The following is a 23,106-nucleotide window of genomic DNA, read 5'->3' as shown; positions in this document are numbered from 1 at the left end:
TTACAAAAATAACAATCTTTTGTGTATGGAAGTATACAATCAAATTCTCCAAAATCAAGTAAATCTGACAAATAATGGCGTCGGCAACGACGATAATTTATAATATTTTTATTTGTTTTCAATTTCTCAGATAATTTGTTCCAAAATTAATCTATCTGATCCGATGAATGTTTAATGATAAATTCAGCAGGTAAATTAGCAATTTCCTCTGATGTTATATCGTTCATATTTTGATATAATTGATAGTATATTGAAATTGATCTGGCAGTTGATGCAGTAGAACAATTTTCAAGAAACCAATTCCTTAAACATCTTACATTATTATAAGTACAGGAATAATAATTATTCTCAGAGTTATGAAATTTTTCATATGGACAAAAATAATTTCCAATGAAATTTTTTAATGATGGACATTTTAACTCCTCTAGATCAATGATCGGTTTTTTATCATCGAGTACTGAATCCAACCAATTCTTTTTCATAGCTCCTTTGACATAAATGTAGGTTGTATTTCGTAATATAATAGTAAGTATAGCTTTTGCATTCTCGTACGATATTATACCAGAATTCCAGGCTAATCCATGATGATAATCAGTTAGCCAATCATTCTGACGTTTTTCCGAATCAGTTAGATCTTCTTGATCGAATGGTGATTTAAAAAGCAAACATGTAGCATCCACCAAATTATCATCATGAATACTAATTGTTGACAATTCTTTGATAATAAAATTATTGTCAGTCATAAATCCTTGAATATCCAATATCAAAGCCATTTTTAACTCAGTGACAGTCGAAGTATGATGCAAGACTGAGCTATAATTTATAATTTTATCATTATATATGTTTTTTTACTATCTCACATTCTTATAATGTTATCTACAGTATGTGTTGGCGTGTTCTCGGAATATGACGTCATCTATTGCGTTTTACTTTTTTCTCATTAAAAAATATAAGTGCTGCCATCTACATACCGTTAGCGTCTTCTCGGAATATAACGTCATCTATTGCGTTGTACTTTTTTCTCATTAAAAAATATAAGTGCTGCCATCTACAATACCGTTAGCGTCTTCTTGGTATAGGTGTGGTTATCTATAGTATGTGTTGGCTTCTTCTCAGAATATGACGTCATCTATTGCGTTGTTTATTTGAGAAATAAGTATGCTATCATCTACTTCTTAGAAACTAATGTAATGACTTATTCTGTAGAAATTTCTCGACTACAATTATTCACTATAAAAAAAATAAATAATTATCATACGGAATGCAATTAATCTATTATTTTTAGTCAAAAAGAAATATTTTTAATTGAAATTATATGGATTTATTTTTCTTAAAATTATTGTAAAATCACCTACAATTATCTTTGAAAATATTTAGGTATAATAATTTATTGAATTTTCTATGGAAATATCATTTCAACAAATTAAAACTTTTTAAAACAAGTAGAAACCAGTTTCAACTCGTTAAAACTCCATTCTGAAGCAAGTAAAACGTGTTTTAAACAAGTTGAAACCTGTTTTCAGCTGCTTAAATCTCCATTTTAAACATGCTTGAACTTGTTCCGATCAAGTTGAAACTCGTTGATGACATCATAAGTCTCAGGATTGCATCAGAAAAAGGGGAGAGGGAACTTGTGGCGCCCTCTGGAAAACCGTTAGAAACACGTCATCATTCCTAGAAATGCTGTGTGGCTGATGCAATAACGGTCAGTATTTCATCATCTTTTAGGAGATGTACAGTAGCGCCACCACAGTCGCGCTGCTCACATAAATAGAGGATCGTTGTAAAGCAGTGTTCATTAGTCTCTAAATTGACATCCAGTGAACATAATCTACGTGCTGTGAATTTTCTAAACTGCGACTACGTTTCGCAAACTGTTCTAAATACGAACTATTATTAATAACTTTTATTATTATTAATTTTTACTGTTAATTATTGACTTAATATCAATAATTTTTTTACACTGTGAATTCTTCATAAAAAAACTGTGAAATAATTTTCACACTGTTGAGAATATTTTGAAAGGTAGATATACTTTTTATTATTTTTTCCTGATAACTTTCCTTTATCATTAATTGTTAATTATGTTTATTAGTAAACATCAATATGGAAACGGAAGTTTACAATGAAATTCTCTAAGTGATGGAAAATGCTTACAATGAGCTTTTCCTGTCACCACCTGCAGTTCAAAATCAATTGATTGCAGAGTGGTGTGATATTGCAGCAGAACACATTGATGCCTTGACTCAGCTTGCAAGATCTCCAGATTTGAATGTGCATGAACGAATGCAAATTCAGTTTCATATCACACAACTTGGGTCACATTACGAGCGATTCCAGAGACAACAAAATGGCATCGTTGGACGCGGTGTTGGTGGTAATATCAATAATAATATTGAGCAAGTTGAGGTCAACAATAACCACGTCATATCGATAGATATTGAAAGTGCTTTCGCCAACCGAATACGCACAGGTATGGTTGTTAATTTGCTTCATCATGATTTGCGTGCATTCCTGCAAGACGCACGTGATCTGATTGTTGATAAATTAGAAACTATACTACAATCAGATGGTAACATCAAAGCGAATGTCATCCTAACCTGCAAATTTATTAAATCAACTGCCAATCAAGAAACAATTGAAACAAAAACATTCAATACGAAAAATGAAGCTATTCTTGCATCTACAGACATCAGTGTGTGGTTTAATGAATTCGTCAGCGATCGCCTGCATGCCAAGGTTGAAGATTTTGAACATCGAGATTCAGGATGGTCACTCCTTGAAATCGGTAACCTTGCTTTGAACATCAATAAATATGTTCCACTCCAAGGTGGAAATGGATCAACCTACACTGATTTACCGGAAGACATTAGAAAGAAGAAAGCGGTAATCAATATCATCCGTAATTGCTGCTCTTCATCCTGCTCAAGATGGTCGGAATGTGAGTAGAGTAAGATCATATCCACATTATAGTAGAGTACTAAATTACGATAGTATTAAATTTCCAATGCAACTCAAAGATATACCTAAATTCGAAAAACTAAATAATCTATCGATAAATGTATGCGGTATTGAGTCGGAACATATAGAATCTGACGATGAATTGTGTAAACAAAGGCCTAGTGTGATAGTACCACTTTATTTTAGCAAGGAAAATCTAGGTGATTCCACATTTCACCTTCTTATGTTAGAAGTTCAGTCAGCAGACGCACACATAGATGATAATATCGAGAATAGAATAGCCAGCTTTGAACGTAAGTTTCATTTTACGTTGATTATCGATCTTTCACGGTTAGTGAGCAGTCAAATTTCAAAACACAAAACACGAAAGTATTTCTGTGATCGATGCTTATGTCACTTACACGAGGAAATCACGTATGAAAAACATCGTCGGGATTGTATTCAAATCAATAAAGTTAGGATCGAGCTGCCGGTTAATGATAAATTGAAATTTAAAAATTTTAAATATCAGGAAGATGTGCCATTCGTTGTCTATGCCGATATCGAATGCATGTTAATACCCAAAGTCGATGAATCTGAAGAACATATACCCCACAGTGTAGCTTTTTACGTACATTGTGCTTACAATGATGCCTTGTCTAGATATGAATGTAACCGTAGTGATAAATGTATCGATTGGTTTATGTCCAGGTTAAAATCATTAGCCATTTCAATTCATAATGTAATTAAATCACCAGTAAAAATGCATCCACTTACAGAACAGGAAAATTTCGAATATAATACATCGAAGAAATGTCACATTTGCAATAAATACCTTGCTGAAACTGACAAGTGCCGAGATCACTGTCATTTTACAGGCAAATATCGTGAACCAGCTCATGTAAAATGTAACATTCTTTATCAACAGTCTCATAACATTCCAATTGTATTCCACAATCTTTCCGGGTATGATTCACATTTTCTTATCGAGTCAGTAGCTAAATGTTTTCCCGGTTCAGTTTAATTATTGCCTATTAATAAAAAAAAATATATCGCTTTTACTAAAAAAGTAGATGAAACAATCATCAGTTTACGGTTTATTGATTCATTGAGATTTATGGCGAGTAGTATTGAAAAGTTGGCATCTTATCTCAATGATGCTGACAAAGTTATTACTCGCAACAGTATTGCTGATCCCCAACAATTTGAATTAGTCACACGGAAAGGAATTTTTCCGTATGAGTATGTAGACAGTTGGGACAAATTAAATTCTACTAAATTACCGGCAAAAAAAATTTTTTTCTCTAAATTAACTAATTCCGATTGTTCTGATGATGATTACAAACACGCGGAAAGAGTGTGGAATACATTTGGAATTCAGACGTTAGGTGAATATTCTGATCTGTATTTAAAAACGGACGTACTGCTTTTAGCTGACATTTTTCAAAACTTCCGGAAAAGTTGTAAACAAACATACAATTTAGACCCCTTACACTACTACACTGCACCTGGACTTGCATTTGATGCAATGTTAAAATACACCGATGTTTCTTTAGACTTATTGTCAGATCCTTCGATGCTATTATTTTTCGAAAAAAGTATTAGAGGTGGAGTGGCACAATGTTCCAATCGATATGCTCGTGCCAACAACCCATTTATGGGTAATGAATACAATCCCGCGCGAGAAAATTCTTACATTATGTACTTTGATGTCAATAATTTATATGGGGCTGCAATGAGTCAGTACCTACCAACTGGCTCATTTAAATAGGTTGATGCATCATTAGATTTTATTCTTAATAATCCTGATGATAGTCCCAAGGGTTACATCTTAGAAGTGGACCTCGAGTATCCGAAAAACTTACACGAACAACACAAAGACTTGCCCCTTTGTCCTGAACACTTTCTCCCACCAAAAAGCACATGCACAAAACTAGCTACAACATTGTATGATAAAGAAAAGTATGTTATTCATTATTGCAACTTAAAACAGTGCATCGAATTGGGTATGAGTGTAAAACAAGTACACAGACTCTTGGAATTCGATCAATCTCCATGGTTGAAGCCATATATAGATTTGAATACAGAGTGTCGTAAAAAATCTGCAAATGAATTTGAGAAAAACTTCTACAAACTAATGAACAATGCTGTATTTGGCAAGACCATGGAGAATGTTCGAAACCATACGGATGTCAGATTGGTGAGAAAGTGGGAGGGTCAATGGGGCGCAAGATCTTTAATTGCAAAACCAAACTTTCACAGCTGTACTGTCTTTGTTGAAGACATGTTGCTTATTGAAATGAGTCGTGTCAAGATTCTGTTCAATAAGCCCATATACGTGGGTTATTCTATTCTCGATTTATCTAAAATTATTGTATATGACTTTCATTACAATTACATTAAAATCAATTTTACTCTGGAGCAAGCGAAGCTTCTCTACACTGACACCGACGGCCTAATTTATCACTTCACTGTTCCTAACATCTATGAAGTCATCAAACGTGATATTGAACGCTTCGATACCTCAGATTATCCTGAGGTCAATGTTTATAACATAACTCGGGCTAATAAGAAGGTTTTGGGTAAAATGAAAGACGAAAATAATGGCAAGATCATGACTGACTTTGCTGGTCTGCGTGCCAAGCTCTATGCCTTCAAAACACAAGGTGAAAATGACACGAAACAGGCCAAAGGTGTGAAAAGCTGCACACTCAAAACAATCACGTTTGATGACTTTGTGGATTGTTTAATGCACCATAAAAATGTAAGTAGAGAGCAACGCTTGATTCGGAGTAAAAAACATAAAGTGTGTACTATCACACAAAACAAGCTTGCTCTGTCTTGTGAGGACGATAAGCGTTGCCTTATCCAAGGACAAACAGACACCGTACCTTGGGGTTATATAAATAATTGTAAATAACATATTTTTAAATTGTATGTGTGAGCGAGTACATGTGTGAGTGCTCATTTGTAAATATTGTATATAGTGTGTAAGGAAATGTAAATATTGCATATAATATGTGTTGAAAAAAACAAAACAAAACATTTTTTTTTATAATTTTTTATTAATAAAAAAAATTTTTAAAAAATTATTACAAATCTGTTTTATTTATCTAACTATTGTGTGTACTATCGAATCCTAACCATTTAACATATAGCTTCTTGCCACGTGTACGAATGATTTTTTCAACAAGATAAACATCTGGATATTTAACTTTACTGAGTTCTTCTTCGTAAAAGCCACCTTCAATTGGTTGATCCTGGTAATCGATAAGTTTGTACGTCGTTGGATTGGTATTCTTAACCTCCTTAATTGTAAAAATTTCAGTGGTCCAATTGGGAGTGTATCCCTTCTCGAACACATGTTTGTATTTGGTGATGCAAACTTTATCACCAACCTTCAACTTTTTCTTCTTAGTTAATTTCATCACGTTCAGAGGGCGATACACGTTTGTGACTAACTCTTTGGCATTCGCAGCAGTGACATCTTTTGGCTTCATTTTGATTGTTCGATGTTTCGTATCATTGTAAGTAACCACTAAATCATCCAAAATATCTATCTACTTGTAAGTACCACGAACAGTAAATTTTACCCACATTTTATTCTTTAACGTTCTATTGAAACGTTCGCAAATAGATGCTTTAAAATTGCTTTAGGTAGAGTACAAATTGATACCGTACTCTTGCATTAGAGCTTTAAAATTACTATTGTAAAATTCTTTACCTTGATCCACATGCAAATTCTTAGGAACTCGACCTTTTTTCAGAACAGATTTCATGGCACTTGTAACATCTTGAGCATTTTTAGTCTTTAGGGGTACTGCCCATGCAAACTTTGAAAAGTTATCTATAATTGTCAATATGAATTTGTGTTATTTGTTGGATGAAGCATATGCAGTCATATCAACCAAATCCGCTTGCCAAGTTTTATCAATTCCACGAATATCAACATGACGTCTAGGATAATTTCTCCGTGCTTGAGCATGTAGCTCATGAGCCACTGCTTCTTTTATTGTTGACTGCATTTGTGAGTTGTGTTGAATTGAGAGTAATTAGCTTTTTCTGTGCTTTGAGACGTTTTAATAAGTCTAAATTTTGTTCTGTAAGATCACCAATTTTTTTTTTAATGCTTTCACTTTCGTTTCTAGCTTTGAAATGACTTCGATTGTGTTTTCGTTCTCTATTCGTTGATTTTTTCTGTAATTATCAAATTTCGCTTCTAAACCATGAATAATTATATCAATGTCTTGTCGCATTAGCAAGCTTCCTTCATTTAATGATTGAACTTCATGTTGAATAATGTTTTGTGCACTTCTCAGAGGAATCGCATCACTAGAGTTTTCAGGATCTGCAATATTACACAGCCGTTTGTTGTCTATATCAAACTGACCGTCGTCTGTAATTTTAAATCCCGGACCTGGTGGTCCACGACGACCAGTTTTAGATGACTTAGTTTCAGACTGACGTCCAAAAATATCGATACTTATGGCTTGAAAGTTAAATTACAAATGATTGGTATTGATCGTTGCATGTCTATTAGTAAATAATTCCTGCTTCACGAAGTTCTTCAATAATGGAAATGATTTCATTGGTATGGCTAGTATTTCCGGCTGCTTGTGATGCCATCAATAATCTAAGCCTATCAACAATTTCATTGGGGTCATCCCAATAGACATAGTCCATCTTTAGTCCTGCTCGAGGTGCTATTTTGTACTTGAGTAATCCTTTCCCCTGTTTTCTCGGTGACTCAACATATTTTTCTATATACTGTCTGTATTTGATACTAATATTTTTACGAATACTATTTTCAGCATTATAATTTTTTCGATGTGCATTTGTATTTTTGATAATAGTGCCATAATTTTTAGAATCATTTGCAGTTATTATAGAACTGTTTGGAGACTTTTTGAATAACAATTCTATTAATCCAGGTGTTCACATACATGAATTGAATCTTCATCAAACTCAATTTCCGAGTTACCAATCATTAGAGCTCCCTTTAATCTTCGCACACCAGTTTGCATATCTAACGAATGATGTTTTGAATACAACATCTTTAGATATTTTGATATTGAATCAGATTTATCCGCTCTTATTGGTGTGCTTGTTGCGGAAATATTATCTGGCTGAAGAGTCGATTCTTCATCATCCCCCTCAGCCCCCTCGTCACCTGCACTTATTTCGCTATAATCAGGAACAGTCGAATCATTTTTTTTAATTTCATGTTTAAACGTTCTAAAAATTTCTTCGCTTATTTCTTTTTTTATTTGATTCGATGAATCTACCAATTTTTTCAGCGGTTCAACAACAGGCTTAAACATTTCATTGGCCGCAAGTTCATTGCTGTCTTTATTTAACTTAAGAAGCTTGTGTTTGTGACGAATTACAGCACTAGCCTCAGCTATCTGCCGCAAGATATCGCTTTGCTCCTGCAACTTTTTACTTTTCATGTTGTTTGTATGAAGATTGTAGCATAACTGAATAATTTACGTATCACAACTATTATTTATGCATATAAAAGTATCAAATCCCTTTCTGTAACGTCCATTATTGAGTTCACTGTCTTTGTCAATCATAATAAAGTTATACTTATCATGATTCCAGCATGCAGTACACATGTCTTTGAATTGTTGATAAGACATGTCAGTGTTGACGTGATCATTGTAGATGTGCTTAAGATTGATCTCATCTTGACGAAAAATCACGAGCAAATTCGCATTATCTCGAATCAGATGTTTTGGGATTCGAGTATAAGTCTGACAGAGATAAAAACTATCAACGTCTTAATGTCGTCCCATACAGAAAAATGCTCTTATATGTTCTTGTTTTTCGCACGCTACATCATCAAATATCATAACTAAATTAGGTTTTGCGTCTTCAGGTTTGACTACCTGTTCATGATCGTTAAATGGATAGTAACCAACACCTTTTACAGGTTCAATAATATTTTCCAAAAACTTGTACTTTGGTTGATTCAATGACTTTGAATAGACATATATATTTTCAAATCTTAATCCATTTGCATGAGTTATCAGAGTTAAGAGCGCATTTGTTTTGCCGCAGTTGGATGGCCCACAAAAAACGGCTCTCACACTGTTTGGCAATAATTGACCATGACGTTTTTGTGATTTTTTTTCATGTTCCGTGATGTTGTCAAAATTCACTACAGGAAGCGCTGTTGGTTGTTTCTCGAACCTCATCTTGACAGCAACTAATAGCTATCGCGAGTGATACACCTTTATAAACCTTAAGGTGACTTCACAATTTTTCCATAAGTACTTTTATTTTTTAGATTAGACATTAGTCATTGATATGACATGCTCGAGTGCAGACGTAAACGTGGTGCAAGCCTCGTAAATAATATTATCAACAAACTACCATTTGAATTGCAGATACCGGGATATCAGTACTGTGGACCTGGTACAAAATTAGCAAAGAGGTTAGCTCGAGGTGATCCTGGAATCAATCCTCTCGACGTTGCGTGCAAAGAGCACGACATTGCTTACTCGAATAACCGAGGCAATCTTGCTTCTCGTCACGAAGCTGATAAAGTACTTGCTGAAAAAGCAGTGCAACGATTTCAAGCAAAATACGCTGGTATTGGTGAGAAAGCTGCTGCGTGGAGTGTAAACAAAATTATGAAGGTTAAAAGACGATTTGGTATGGGCCTGAAGAAGAGAAGCAAACAAAAGAATGGTAGAAAGAAGACTGGTAGAAGAAGAAGTAGCAAAAAGCCGCACGTAGCGCTGAAACAAATTGTAACAGCAGTTAAAAAATCTATGCAAGCTGGTGGTGATCCAATTAAAAGTGCTCTCAAAGGAGCTCGTCAGGCTGTCGAAAAATCTGGCGGGAGAAAAAATATACGATTGCCACGAGTTCTACCAGTTCCATCGAAAATTGGTGGTGTACTTCCTCTTTTGATTCCACTGTTTGCCGACTTATCAGCTACAGGAGCTCTCGCTGGTGGAGCTGCAGCAGTTGCTAAAGCTGTCAATGATTCTAATGCAAGTAAACAACAGCTAGCTGAAACTAAACGACATAATTCTTCAATGGAAGCAATAGCTCTGGGCAAAGGACTATACCTACGACCATACAAAGAAGGTATGGGTCTCTATCTAAGACATCATCCAAAAAACATGTAGAGCTACCGCATCGAGCTCTCACTGATATCGATATACTGAGATTTGTCAGTATAATGGAAATTCCACATTTCCGAGGTGTTTTTATGAGAAATAATCTGCCTAAATCTGGACCATGGATTAACGAATCAGCAGTCAATCTTGATGACAAGGATAGACCTGGAACTCATTGGGTGGCTTATAAAAAATTTGGAAACCATGTCATTTATTTTGATAGCTTTGGTAATCTTCAACCACCTAGGAATTTAATGGAATACTTTGGTGTTAGTAGCGTGAAATATAATCATAAAAGGAATCAGGAATATAATATTATAATTTGTGGTCATTTGTGTTTAAAATTTTTGAGTGGAAAGCTATAAATTGGTACTACATACTGAATAGCAATCAGTCATGGATGAATCGTTTACGTTAACGCTGTCAGGAGAGTCCTCCATCTTGGAGGCAAATTACTTTCCTCCAATTGAATTATCTTCAACAAAAAACTACAGGCTAGGACTTATCGAGCTGTTAACATTCAACTCGATACCTAATATCGATGTTGGTGATAATAAATTCTATATAACTACAAGATTGGATGATAAAAAATCTATCAAAGAAGCACGTAATTCCTCCGATAGAAAAGTAGTAACAATACCAACGGGGAGTTATGAAATTGAAGATATTGAAAATTATCTCATTGAAGCATTGCCAGCTGTCTCTCTAAGTCTGAGACCAAATAACAATGAACTTCGATGCCAAATAAAGTGTAGTCATTAAATCGATTTTCAACCATCAGACTCTATTGGACGTCTTCTAGGATTTTCTGCTAGAAAACTTAAACCAAATATAACTCATCAATCTTCCCTGTCACAATACTCAGTGTTAATGCACTTCGAGCTGAATGCAATATTACAGCAGGCGCATATATCAATAATAACAAAGTGCACACGATTCATGAGTTCTTTCCAACAGCCTCACCAGAATATAAGATCAATGGAGTACCTTCACACATCATTTATCTTTCAGTCACAGTGCAAGCAATACATACTCTTCAATTAAAAATTGTTAATGAAGCTGGAAAAATAGTTAATTTCCGTGGAGAAACGGTAACTATTCGTCTGCATATAAAATCTGTTGATAAATAATGGGTATTGTACATGACAGCAAAGTTGGTAAAAGCTATATTAATCAGAGGGGATGGCGAGGAACCGTCAGTCGTCACACATCTCCCAGAGAGTTAACACGTCAAAACATAATATTTCTCAAGAGTCTAGGTCTTCGAATACGTGGTGAGAGAAAGTAAAAATACGATTCTGCTGCCTTATCTGTATAATACCATGGAGGAAATTTTAGGAATTCAACATGGTGTCATCTTTGATGAAACCATTGCTCACTATGAAGTTCATGCGCATCAGCCATATGCATCTGCAACCTTTAACAATAACGATGAGATTCGAATCGTTGTGCGAAACCAAAATCTTTATTCATTACCAAGTAAAAGTACTCTGCATATCTATGGTAGACTAACAAAAAGAGATGGAGCTACTGCAGTTGCCACCACAAGCATAATTAATATGGGTATATGTTTCCTATTGAGAGAAATTTAGTTGATATATATACTCATCCCCTCCATCATCAACTTGCCCTGATTGGTGTTCTCATTTACCCCCTCTACAACCTCATCGATGTTGATTGGTTGATGCAAGTCTGAACCTGCACGATAACGTCACGAAGAACGTTCCAGAAGGACGCTAACCTCAAAATAAAAGCTAACTGCGCAGTTAAAACTGGTTTTAATTGCGTCGTAACAAAACTCCCGAGAAATCGACGTCATCAAACAGGTTTCGACTCGTCGGTCTATAAATAGATTTCCGAGAATGTGACGTCGTGGAACAGGTTTAGACCTGTTATTCTATAAATAGAATATGACGTCGTTAAACAAGTTTGAATTTGTTATGCTCTAAATAGAATACTAAAAATGAGACGTCATGGAACAGATTTAGACCTGTTATTCTATAAATAGAATGTGACGTCATTAAACACGTTAAAACCTGTTATATTAAAAAATAGAATACCAAGAATGTGACGTCATCAAACAGGTTTCGACTTGTCATTCTATAAATAGATTTCCGAGAATGTTACGTCATTCAATTGCGTCGTAATAAAATTATTGTAAACATACAGCTAGGGTATGCGTCCACAACGCTTAGCATGGTCACGAACCATACCGATAAAACAGCACAGACACGAACCATGTCGATAACACTTAGCGTAGACACGAACTATGTAGGTAACACTTAGCATGGACACGGACCATGTCGATATCCAATGATAATAAACGGTAAAAACTTACCGACTCAGTAGTCGGTAAAATACAACAAAATGGCCGCAAATAAGCACAAAATGACCGCAAATGTGCACAAAATGGCCGCAAAGGTGCACAATGTGGCCGCGAATAAGCACAAAATGGCCAAAAACATTAATAAAACCGGGCATACTGACCGCGCTGATACTGACTGCCAGTAAAACAGTCGGTAAAACAGAGTGTATTAATGGTAAAACAGACGAATTGCCGGTATCTGCTCGGTCGGTACGGCAGGAACCTACAAGTGCTGCTGTCCCCGAACCCCCATCATTACACTACTCTCCGTCGCCCGAGTAAAGGACTTAAGTGTCTTGACTCGAAACAAGAGACTGCACATGATATTTGTCTTGATTGCATGTTAGACGTAACATTACACCAGTGTTGCCAACCTTAGCGAGAAAAACCCCTAAATTTGGCAATACTCGTTATTCACCGGTTATCCTTGTATTAAGCACTTGTTTCATGCTACATTGTATTGTTAGACATATATTGCTTGTCGTTCAGTATAAAGACTCATAAATCACAACCAAACGCAAGGTATATGCCTACTTGCATGATTTTTGTAGTTTCGTCGTGAGTACGTTAACGGACTTATCAGTAAGGCTATGTTAACATACTCTTGCTTTAGACTACATCTCTTACTAGTACCCACCGGCGTAAAACTGTGTTGTGAGCTTCAGTCGAACGCTATACTAGCAAGGGAAGACAGATACTTTCCGAACTACTTGCAACAAAATGTTGGGTGAGCTGTTGTACACCTTGAAAGTATTAAAATAACAAAAATATGCCAATTTTTTTCTATTACAAGAGTTCAAATTATTTAAACTCTCAGTGGATCTTTCTATTGCCACTACCCATTTTACGGTATAAAATAAATTATTATTATTATTATTAGAAAATTTATTTTGGAAAATTGCATGATTTTTATGTTATTTTTATCAACTTTGTACACTTTAGCAGTGTAGACTTTATGCCCTACAATTTTTGTAATCAAACAATTTGTCTTAACTCTCCAAGTTTAGTAACTACAGCCTCTTAAGGAGGTATGGGAGTAAAGTCGAAATAATGAGATCAATTTAAAATTTTTAGGATCGATAAAAATATATTTAATACGTGTTGTGTTAAAATTTTAAAGACCTATGATTCGTAGTTTATTCATAAAACGAGATTAAATATAGGTCATTTAACATTGTAATGATATACCAGATTTCACACCTAATCTTGTGTTAATGTTTTTTATGATGAAAAAATAATGAGAAAGCTTTGAAAAACTCATTGCGTAAAAAAAAAAAAAAATTCAAAAATGATCGAAAAAAAAAAAACAAGTTGAGGGTATTTAGTTATAAAATTAATCCAGTTTAAAAAATCGGTCTGTCGGTTGACCTTGCCTGGAAGATGATTTCGGTAAGCTAAATGTTATTAAATCACTAGTAAAAGCTTGTTACGTTTTTTGAAAGTACAGTCTCAAGCTAAATTGATCCTTCTCAACTCACATACTATGGTATATCTAGAAATCTAATCGAGTTACGGACTCGACTCAAAGAACTTTTTTTGTAGCAAATTTAGTCCTCTACGAAAGCCCTTGAGCCAAAATGCAAAAAAAAAATTTAATATGCTGAGCAGAAAAAAAAAGTTATAAAAAATTATTTTTCAATGTTATTTAAATGGGGAAAATAAAAAATGGATAAGCAACGCGTTCAAATCTGAATTAAGAGCTGCCATGCGGCTCAAAATTTTTGTTTTCCCACCGACTACAAGATTGTCCGGTGGGACTTGATAAAAAAAAAGGTTGCTCTAAAACGGATCACCCTAATGGCCATACATAGTTTGGTATGACTGCATATGCCCATGTATGCCCATGATTATTTAATTATATATGGTCCATGTATGGGTATACATGGTCATACATAGTCATATACAGGCATATATGACCATATATAGAAACGTATGACTAGTAGGTTATGTCAAAAAAATGAGTTGTTTTTTTTCAGGTCTCATAGTCTTCAAAGTTTTTTTGGGACTGTTATGTCCAAAGTAGCTTGTATTGTGGTGTGGACAGAGATTATTATTATTTATTTATTCCGGCCCTAGTCTTTCGACAACTAGACCGGGAATACCCTGAGTGGGATCATCTGGGAGGTGTTGTGAAATAAAAACGTTGAGTTTATAATTGAAATTACTATATATTCTACAATCAAGCAATTTCGATTATGCATACAATAAACTTGAAAATTAATTTATACCTAATTGGCTAGTCAACTTAACATCAACTTAACATAAACTCGAAGTTATACGGAGATATCAAGTAGTTTGTTGTTTGTACCTACTCGTATAATTTGAGTTTTACAGAAACTATTATAAGATTTTTCAATCATTAATTCGAAACAGTAATTTTAAATGTAGAAATATCTCTATTGGATTGTGTCACGAGTTACTATTGAATTTGGACATTCATTTGTTTTATATGATAACTTAACTTTACAGTACATGTAGTCGCAGCAACTGGATGTTTGTATAGTAGTATTTTACACTGACTCTAGGTATTACTTTCGTTTTTTTATTTCTATTTTATTTTGACCGTTAAATTTATACTTGGCAAATCACTGATTTTAATAAAATGCTTGCAAGATGCTTAATAATGTAAATGTAAAAATACTTGCACAATATAAACTAGTACGGAACTAGCGTAAAACTGAAGTGTGTGTGTGTGGACACAAAAAAAAACTAAACTAGTACGGAACTAGTGTGAAAACTGAAGTGTGTGTGGACACAAAAAAACCTAAACTAGTACGGAACTAGTGTGAAAACTGGAGTGTGTGTGGACACAAAAACTAAACTGTTTGATCCGGGACTAAAATTGAAGAGAGGGTTTTTCTCTTTTGTGACACCTTTTATACTTTTCTAATTGGTCTATCTAGTGTGTTGTTGTGGGGGAAGACTACATCCAACCGGAGCACAGATCCTTAGGGGCCTTCCGTTTCCTTATGGTTTTTACCCCGGGAAAGTGCCAATAACACTCCTCGATACAGGCCTATAAGCGTGCGCACCCGCACATACACCCACATGTACAATATTATATTTACTACAATAACTTATATATATTCATTATAATAATTTAAATTTATTTATTATTATAATTTTAGTTTATTTATTATAAAATTTAAATTTATTTATATTAAATTTCAAATCTATTTATTGGAAAATCAAAATTTATTTATTATCAAATTAAAATTAAATTTTAAATCTATTTATTATCAAATTTTGAATTTATTTATTATCAAATTTAAATTTATTTATTATTAAATTTTAAATTTATTTATTATGAAATCAATTTGCTATAATAGCTTTAACGATTTAATTATATTTTGCAACCTAATGATTAATTAATATTAAGTCTCTCATATTTATTTAGTTATTATTTTTACTTAAGAGTTAAATAATTTGTTGCAAAATTTAACATTTAATGGCGTCGAGTCTATTTAATTTATTTATTGGAGATATCATTTATCAGGATTATAGGTGGTTACTCAGCCGACACTAAATTCCAAAATTCAAAGATTTCGTTTAATTTTAAATTATGTGTAACATAATTTTTGCTAAAAACATTTTCGTTAGTTAAAATTGAATAACATTTTCTGTTAATTATATTTCGTGTTAGAACTTACTTATTTAATTTTTATTTTCTTAATGACCTCTACGTCATGGGATTCTATTTCCGTTTCAAATGTCTATTTTTGTCTATGCGTTTTATGATAAAATATTTCGACAAAAGTGCACTTAAAGTGAAAGTAAGGGATTTAGATTGTGTAAAGATTGCTTATTGTAACTAAAATTTATTTACCTCTTACCTCCGTCACGTACGCTTTTGTTGATAAATATCTTTAACTATTTTTTTTTTCTATAAAGTATTTCCAGATGACCTTGGGGCCTTGGTAATTACTAGAGGGTCATTAAGGCTGCATTTAGGTGTTTGCTCTAGCATTTCAACAAATGCCAAAACAAACAAGCCTAATCTTTTAAAAGCAATTATTAATTTTTTTAATTTTTTTTTTTTTTAACTCTTTTACATAAAAAAAAAAAAAAGAATAAAACTAAAAATAAAGATAAAAATAAAATCTGGTCTCTAAATTACTTTTGATTGTAGAATACACATTCGAAATGCGAAATAAGTAAATGTGATGTTTAGCATTTTTAGCTGGATGTAACAGGACCTAAAAAAAAGTCCTCCTAAAAAATCAGCTCGATAACTAAAAAATTGAGCTGGTAGTTTAGAAGTTCATTTTCTCATTTAAAATACATGTAAGTATTTTTGTTTTAGTTTTTCGAGGAAAAATCAAAGAAAAAAATTTTGTTTCCGGACAGTAGTGAATACGGTCTAGATAGCATACAGTACTGTTTGAAATTTTTTTTTTACAGAAAGAACTTAGCACTATCCCTGAGTGTTGCCATTACTATATTGTATTTTCCCTGTATGATATACATTTCTTATAATGGAAATCCGTTGAACTATATTGAATATAATTTCAACCATATATTTACCCCTGAAAATGGAACATATGTGGCCATGCATGGCCGTATATAGTTCATACATGGGCATATATGGCCACATATGACCATATATAGACATACAGATTTTGCATATAAAAAATTTGAGCTGACTATTATAAATACTTATCTAAGGGATGTTGCAGTGTAAAAAAAATAGGAAATTTTTTTCAAAACTAAAAGCATATTAATGATTATATTTTGTTTTTTCGAAAGTGATTACTTTCTTTTAATCTTACGTAGCACAACTAGACTTCGTTGTAACTGTCGGTTGCATAGCCTAGTCGTCAAAGCGTCGGTCTCTCGTACGAAAGGTTCCAGGTTCGAATTCTACTGCAGCGGGTGCGGTCATTAGTAAATCTAGTGTTTTTTCTCTGAATTAAAAAGTTCTAATTCGATTAAGGATCCAATTATTCGCATATCTGATAATCTCTGCTTCGCCAAAATAATTAAAAAAAAAAATTTTTAATTTAGTTAAAATTTCTATACATAGTCATATCGAGTCATATATGGTCATATCAACCTATGTATGGTCATACATGGCCATGCCTTGCCAATTTTCATACATGGCCATACATGGAGAATTCATACATGGCCATGTATGATTCATTTTTTACGGGTAATAGCACCAACTTGTCTAAGTCCTTTTCCAGCAACAACTTTTTTCGGTTTTCACACTGTAGTCACCCCAATTTCGTTCGTGTTTCATATATCGTGTGGCTGAAAATTATGTCATTTAATTACCAATTCAAGTTTTTCAAAAAAAACTGACGACATTGTGTAGATTTAAACTGGTGGCTCGAGCCAAACTAGTGGATTCAGGTGTTCTAATGGATAGAGAAAGATGTCTTTTCATAAATGCCGTAAACCAATCGGGGCCAACTAGCTTGTTTGATTCCCAAGACTTTGAAATTGTCAAGTTTTTGGACCTAGCACGCTCGTACTTTATTTTTCGAATATCCTTGGAAGACAATCTGAAATGAATACTTGAAGCCAGAAGTATGTGATTTTCTGATTCTTTTTCCTATTCATTGGTAAAAACCAGTCGATTTCTTTGGTAGCCTATTGTCACGTAGTGATTCAAGATTATTTAATTTTAATTAGTTGTAAGTTAAATATTTAAACTATACGTTAAAATTTGAATCGTTACGCGGGCATTCCGCCATTTCGCCGATGGAGACAGCAGTCCGTTCACGGTGCTAGCGCATACGCGCAGCGTATGAGAGAGCACGTGTGTGAAATAATTTTATTTATAATTTAAAAATACAAACAATTGATTTTTGTTAGGTATAAGTTTTTGTTTATGATTTTGAAACAGTTAGGGTGCATAATCCAGCGTGACATTATGCCCAAACATTTGTTTAACATATTATTTTTATTAAACTTGTCATCCGATTATGGATGTCATTTGATGTTTTCGGAAAAATATTGACCGTCGGGTAGGGAAAAAATCAATATCTAGGCTGTATTCCCGGCATCAAGTCTATGATTAAAAATAATTATTATTTAATTTATTAGATAAAATAAAAATAAACATATAGTATAAATAAATAGTTCATACATTAAAATAATTATTCATGTATCATTCAGGTGTCGAAAAATTATATTTATAATTTATATTTTTAATTTAAAACTAGGCCCAGGGCTAGAGCGAATAATCATAATAATAAATAACGACGACTATTGCGCCACGTGAGCGATGACCAACAGGTGGAGGAGAGGACAATTAAATCAGAAAGATACGGACTATTATTAGGTACGCATCCTAGTAAAAAGAAAAGAAATTTTGTTAATAAGTTTGTGGATTATTAACAATTAAAGCTATTGTTGTAGTCATAATTCACCGGGTGAATTAATTTATAGTGATTAATTTTATCTTGCTGAGTTGGAGATTTACTAGTAAGTACTTTGGATTCTTGTCGCCGTATATATTTTCACGTAATAACCTTCCCCGGTAGTTGTTGGTCGCCGCGGTAAGTAAAACCCATTTATTTACAATCGCCAACTAAATGATACATGATATATATTATAAATAATTATTGTTAATTATCGTTGGATACATCCTTTTTTTATATAGTTGAAAATATCCAAATATATATATATTAGGGTGATTTGTTTTGAACGAACATTGTTTTTTTCGCTCCCACAGCAAAATATCATTGAACACATAAAAAAAAATCTGGGCGTCGGTTAACCCTGCGGGCCAGCCCCAAAACTTCCCGCTGTTTTCGACTTCAAAGAGCTCGAAAACATTAGTGTAGATATATTTTCGAGCTCTTCGAGCTCGAAAATGCTATCACATGCAATTGTTTTTTTACGATCTTTTCAAGCTCCAACAAGTTACCTGTTATGCTGAAGTTTGAAAATTTAAGAATCGAAAATCATCAATGAAGCGGTTTTTAAAATTTAGTTCCTGATTATGTTCAGTAAAATAAGTGTATTGAGGCAGAAATCAATTTCAGGGATCAAAATCAAGATTTAAATAAGTTTTGACTCATGTAAGAACCAATAAAATATGAAATATCCGATAAAAATATTAAAAACTACGTTTTATCGATTTTTTTGTTGATAATATGATTTAAACTGAAAACCAAGTTCGATGACATTATATGATCAAAAGAAACCATAAAAAAGATGAGTTGGTATGATATCAGGCATATTTTGTTACGTTATATTATGATTTATCCGGAAAAAATAACATAAAATGTTATTTTTTTAACATTTCAACGCCGACATCTTTTGAACTAATCAATCGATTTTGATAGTTTACGTGGCAATCGGCGCGTTTTATTAAATTCTAGAGCTGATTAAAATTTGAAATCGATCGCGTCAGTCGTTTCGAAAATATTTAGAAAAAACCGTTTTTCACCATTTCTTTCTCCCGCGATAACTCTCGAACAAATTACCCGATTTTGATGTTTGAGGTGGCAATCGACGCGTTTTATTGAGTACCAGAGCTGATCAGATTTTGAAGTCGATCGTATTAGTCGTTTTTGAGAAATCAATAAAAAACTAAAAAAAAAATTTTTTTTTTCGTAATTCGCAAATATTTTCGAGTCTATTCGCTCAAATAATCTGAAATTTTCAGGAAAGTTGATGGCCAATAAGCTCTTTCGATTGCCACCTCAAGCATCCAAATCGATTCATTAGTTTAAAAGTTACAAAGAGTTTACACACACACACACACACACACACACACACACATACATACACACACTCGGACATCATTTTGAAAATAGTCAGAATAGCTTCCTAGGACCTCAAAACGTCGACATCTGATGAAAACTCGATTTTCGAAAATCGGGGTGAAAACAATAACTTCTCGAAATTTTTGAAAATCGTCGATTTTCTTAGCGGAAAGTTGAAGAAAATCCCTGAAAGTTTCAGCCCTTAATCTTACGTCTAAGTACTTTTATTTTGATTTTGAAGTTTTCCCATTTAAAATACATAGGAATATTAGGTTTTTTTTTAATTCCCTATATCTTGGCGGCATTTCATGGCACTATAATGCCCATAGAGGTGATTTGTAGATAATTAGCTGCACTGTAAATGTGCTCACGACAATCTTATTATAACTCGTATATCAGTTTTTATGCGAGATAGAAGTCATATTTTTCGGAAAATACTATATTTTTTGCAAGTAACGGCTAAACGGTTAGAGTTACGAAAAAAAAGTAAATGAAAATTTTGTAGGAAATTAAATTCTCTACAAAAAATGTCCCATTCATGAAATCCATGAAATCCATAGGTTGAACGATATAAAACATTTAAGAATTTTTTTTATTAAATGTTGAGAGAATAGTAAATTTCATGTGATTTAAACTAAAAAATTATGCATTTTTTATTATTTTCTCATGTTGATACACAGCAAGATAATAATTTGAGTGATTGTTTTGTTGTGCACTTTCCTCCTTTATTTTTGGCAATGAAAAATCTGTACTATATAATAGCTAGTGCAGAGATTGGCAAGATATGAAATTCTAAATCGAAATCTTGCAGAAAGGAGGCACTGTAAGCGCACCGCTGTTTGACCTTGAACTTTTTATAATTATTCACAATAGAGGCGCTTTTGATTAATCGCTATGAACTCGAGCTTTCAATTAATTAAATTTCTTCTTGAAGGTCCTTACTATATTGACTATATCTTCAATTATATTATTTAGTTTTTGAGGTTACTTTCTGCTGTTAATTGCTGTGCGTGCAGATACATATTTTCTCTAGATAAATAATTGAAAAATCAACATTATTTATTTACGTAATATATTAAAATAATTCATTCATACAGTTAAAAAAATACTTAAATTATGACGGAAAAAATTAGTATTAATAAAGTATACAATTATTTAATTGGATTCGAGTTGACTAAACTAAATGAAAATAAATTATCGACTTATCGTGATATTATAAATGTTTTTATGTACAAGCGTCGTTATTTAAATTTTGCAATTCGACAAAGCTTAACTGAAGTAATTAATGATGTGCACGGTATATGAAACAAATTTTGTATTCCGATCGGTCGTATACAACATCACATAAAAAATTTTGAAAAATTTTATAACTGTTATAAAGAATTAAACGTTAATCGCAACAAAAAACAAAATCACCGACTCACCAAAGACTCAAAAGTTTCAATGAAAAATTGGATCAATTATTCGATATTGCTAAGCGCAATGAAACTGAAATTTTGCCAGATCATTTGCGTAAATATCTGACAGAATGTCGTGAAAACAATAGGAGTTATAAATCTGCACCAATTGAAAATAAGTTACCGGAAGATTCATCCGTAGAGTTGAGTCAAAAATTATCACAGACTTCGATGTCAGATATTGCAAGAAGTCAATCGTCAAAATGTAGTGATTTTAAGCGTGCTCATTCTGATTATGAGGACGAGAGTCCTCCAGCTAAGACTAAAAAAATAAAAATTATGACACCGGACCTTGTTTCCACATTAGATCGTACACAAACCAGCAATAGGCAAGCAATGTACATAATCGCTTCGGTATTCGGCAGTCTTGGATTGGATATCGATGACTTTAATCTAAGCTATTCAACCATTTTTAATGCTCGTAATAAATTCAGAATAGATATTGTGGAGGCATTAAAAAATTATCATAATATCGCTAAGTGTCTTGTCGTCCATTGGGATGCAAAATCACTTCCCATTGTTTTAAGCAAAAAAAAAAAATGGAACGACTTCCGATTGTAATCTCCGGAGTTGGTACTGAACAATTACTTGGCGCTCCAAAACTTGACAATGCAACAGGATTTAATCAATCTGAAGTTATTTTTGAGGTGTTGAACGAGTGGAATATTGTTGATAGAGTAAAAGTTATAGGTTTCGACACTCCCAGTGTTAACACTGGTAAATTATTTAATTATATGAACAGGAAAAAAGAAGGCTCGAAAATTTATCAGTTGGCAACATATTTTTTACTTTGAATTCATATTTATATACTAATAATTTTGAAACAAGGCCATAATTTAATAAAAGATAGAATTTTCTTTTTATCAAAATTTGAAACATATAAGAAAATAAACTTTATGATTTGCTACAGTTAATGTAATAAATATTACTTATTTAATTGATGTATGTCATGAATTAATTAGATTTCACACTTCAATTATTAATTGATATCTAAAATCAATGATTTTTATTTACTTTTTAAGATAATTCATAGTAGTAATTTTAAATTCACAAAAATGAATAAACTAATTTGCATAGAATATATGAAAATACTAATTAGTGATGATAAATTCCGCTTCTAACTATTTCGCATTAATCTTCGAGATTTATTAATTATTGACGAAAAATATCATTTCTTGCTTTTTTCTATATATTGTTTATATTCTTTTTTTTCGGTATAGAATTACTTGTTTTTAAATTTGTAAATTAATGTTGTTTCGTAAAAATATAATGCCACTTCAAAACATTTTTTTAAATTTTTATATTAATCTTGATGTAGGTCTTCAGAATGGAACATGCACTTTATTAGCCCAAAAATTACAAAGAGATTTATTGTATCTCGCATGTCGTCACCACATTTTTGAAATAATTTTACGCAATGTAGTAGAAGTTGCTTAGCCAATTACAACAAGTCCAAATGTGCCTATTTTTAAGAGATTCCAAGATTTTTGGGA

At 32.9% G+C, this 23,106-nt stretch overlaps 1 protein-coding gene across 1 annotated transcript; it reads right to left on the bottom strand.

Annotated features, from left to right (window-relative positions):
* Positions 1-6,053: 6,053 nt before the first annotated feature.
* Positions 6,054-6,440, bottom strand: LOC128667654 (uncharacterized). The gene has a single exon (XM_053738695.1). The coding sequence runs from the start codon at positions 6,438-6,440 to the stop codon at positions 6,054-6,056; it is 387 nt and encodes a 128-aa protein (XP_053594670.1).
* Between the last annotated feature and the right edge of the window lie 16,666 nt (positions 6,441-23,106).

Source organism: Microplitis demolitor, chromosome 1 (genome assembly GCF_026212275.2).
Source record: "Microplitis demolitor isolate Queensland-Clemson2020A chromosome 1, iyMicDemo2.1a, whole genome shotgun sequence".
NCBI classification, from domain to species: Eukaryota; Metazoa; Arthropoda; class Insecta; order Hymenoptera; family Braconidae; genus Microplitis; species Microplitis demolitor.
The sequence above is the reverse complement of the archived record's forward strand: the minus strand, read 5'-3'. Positions and strand labels throughout refer to the sequence as shown.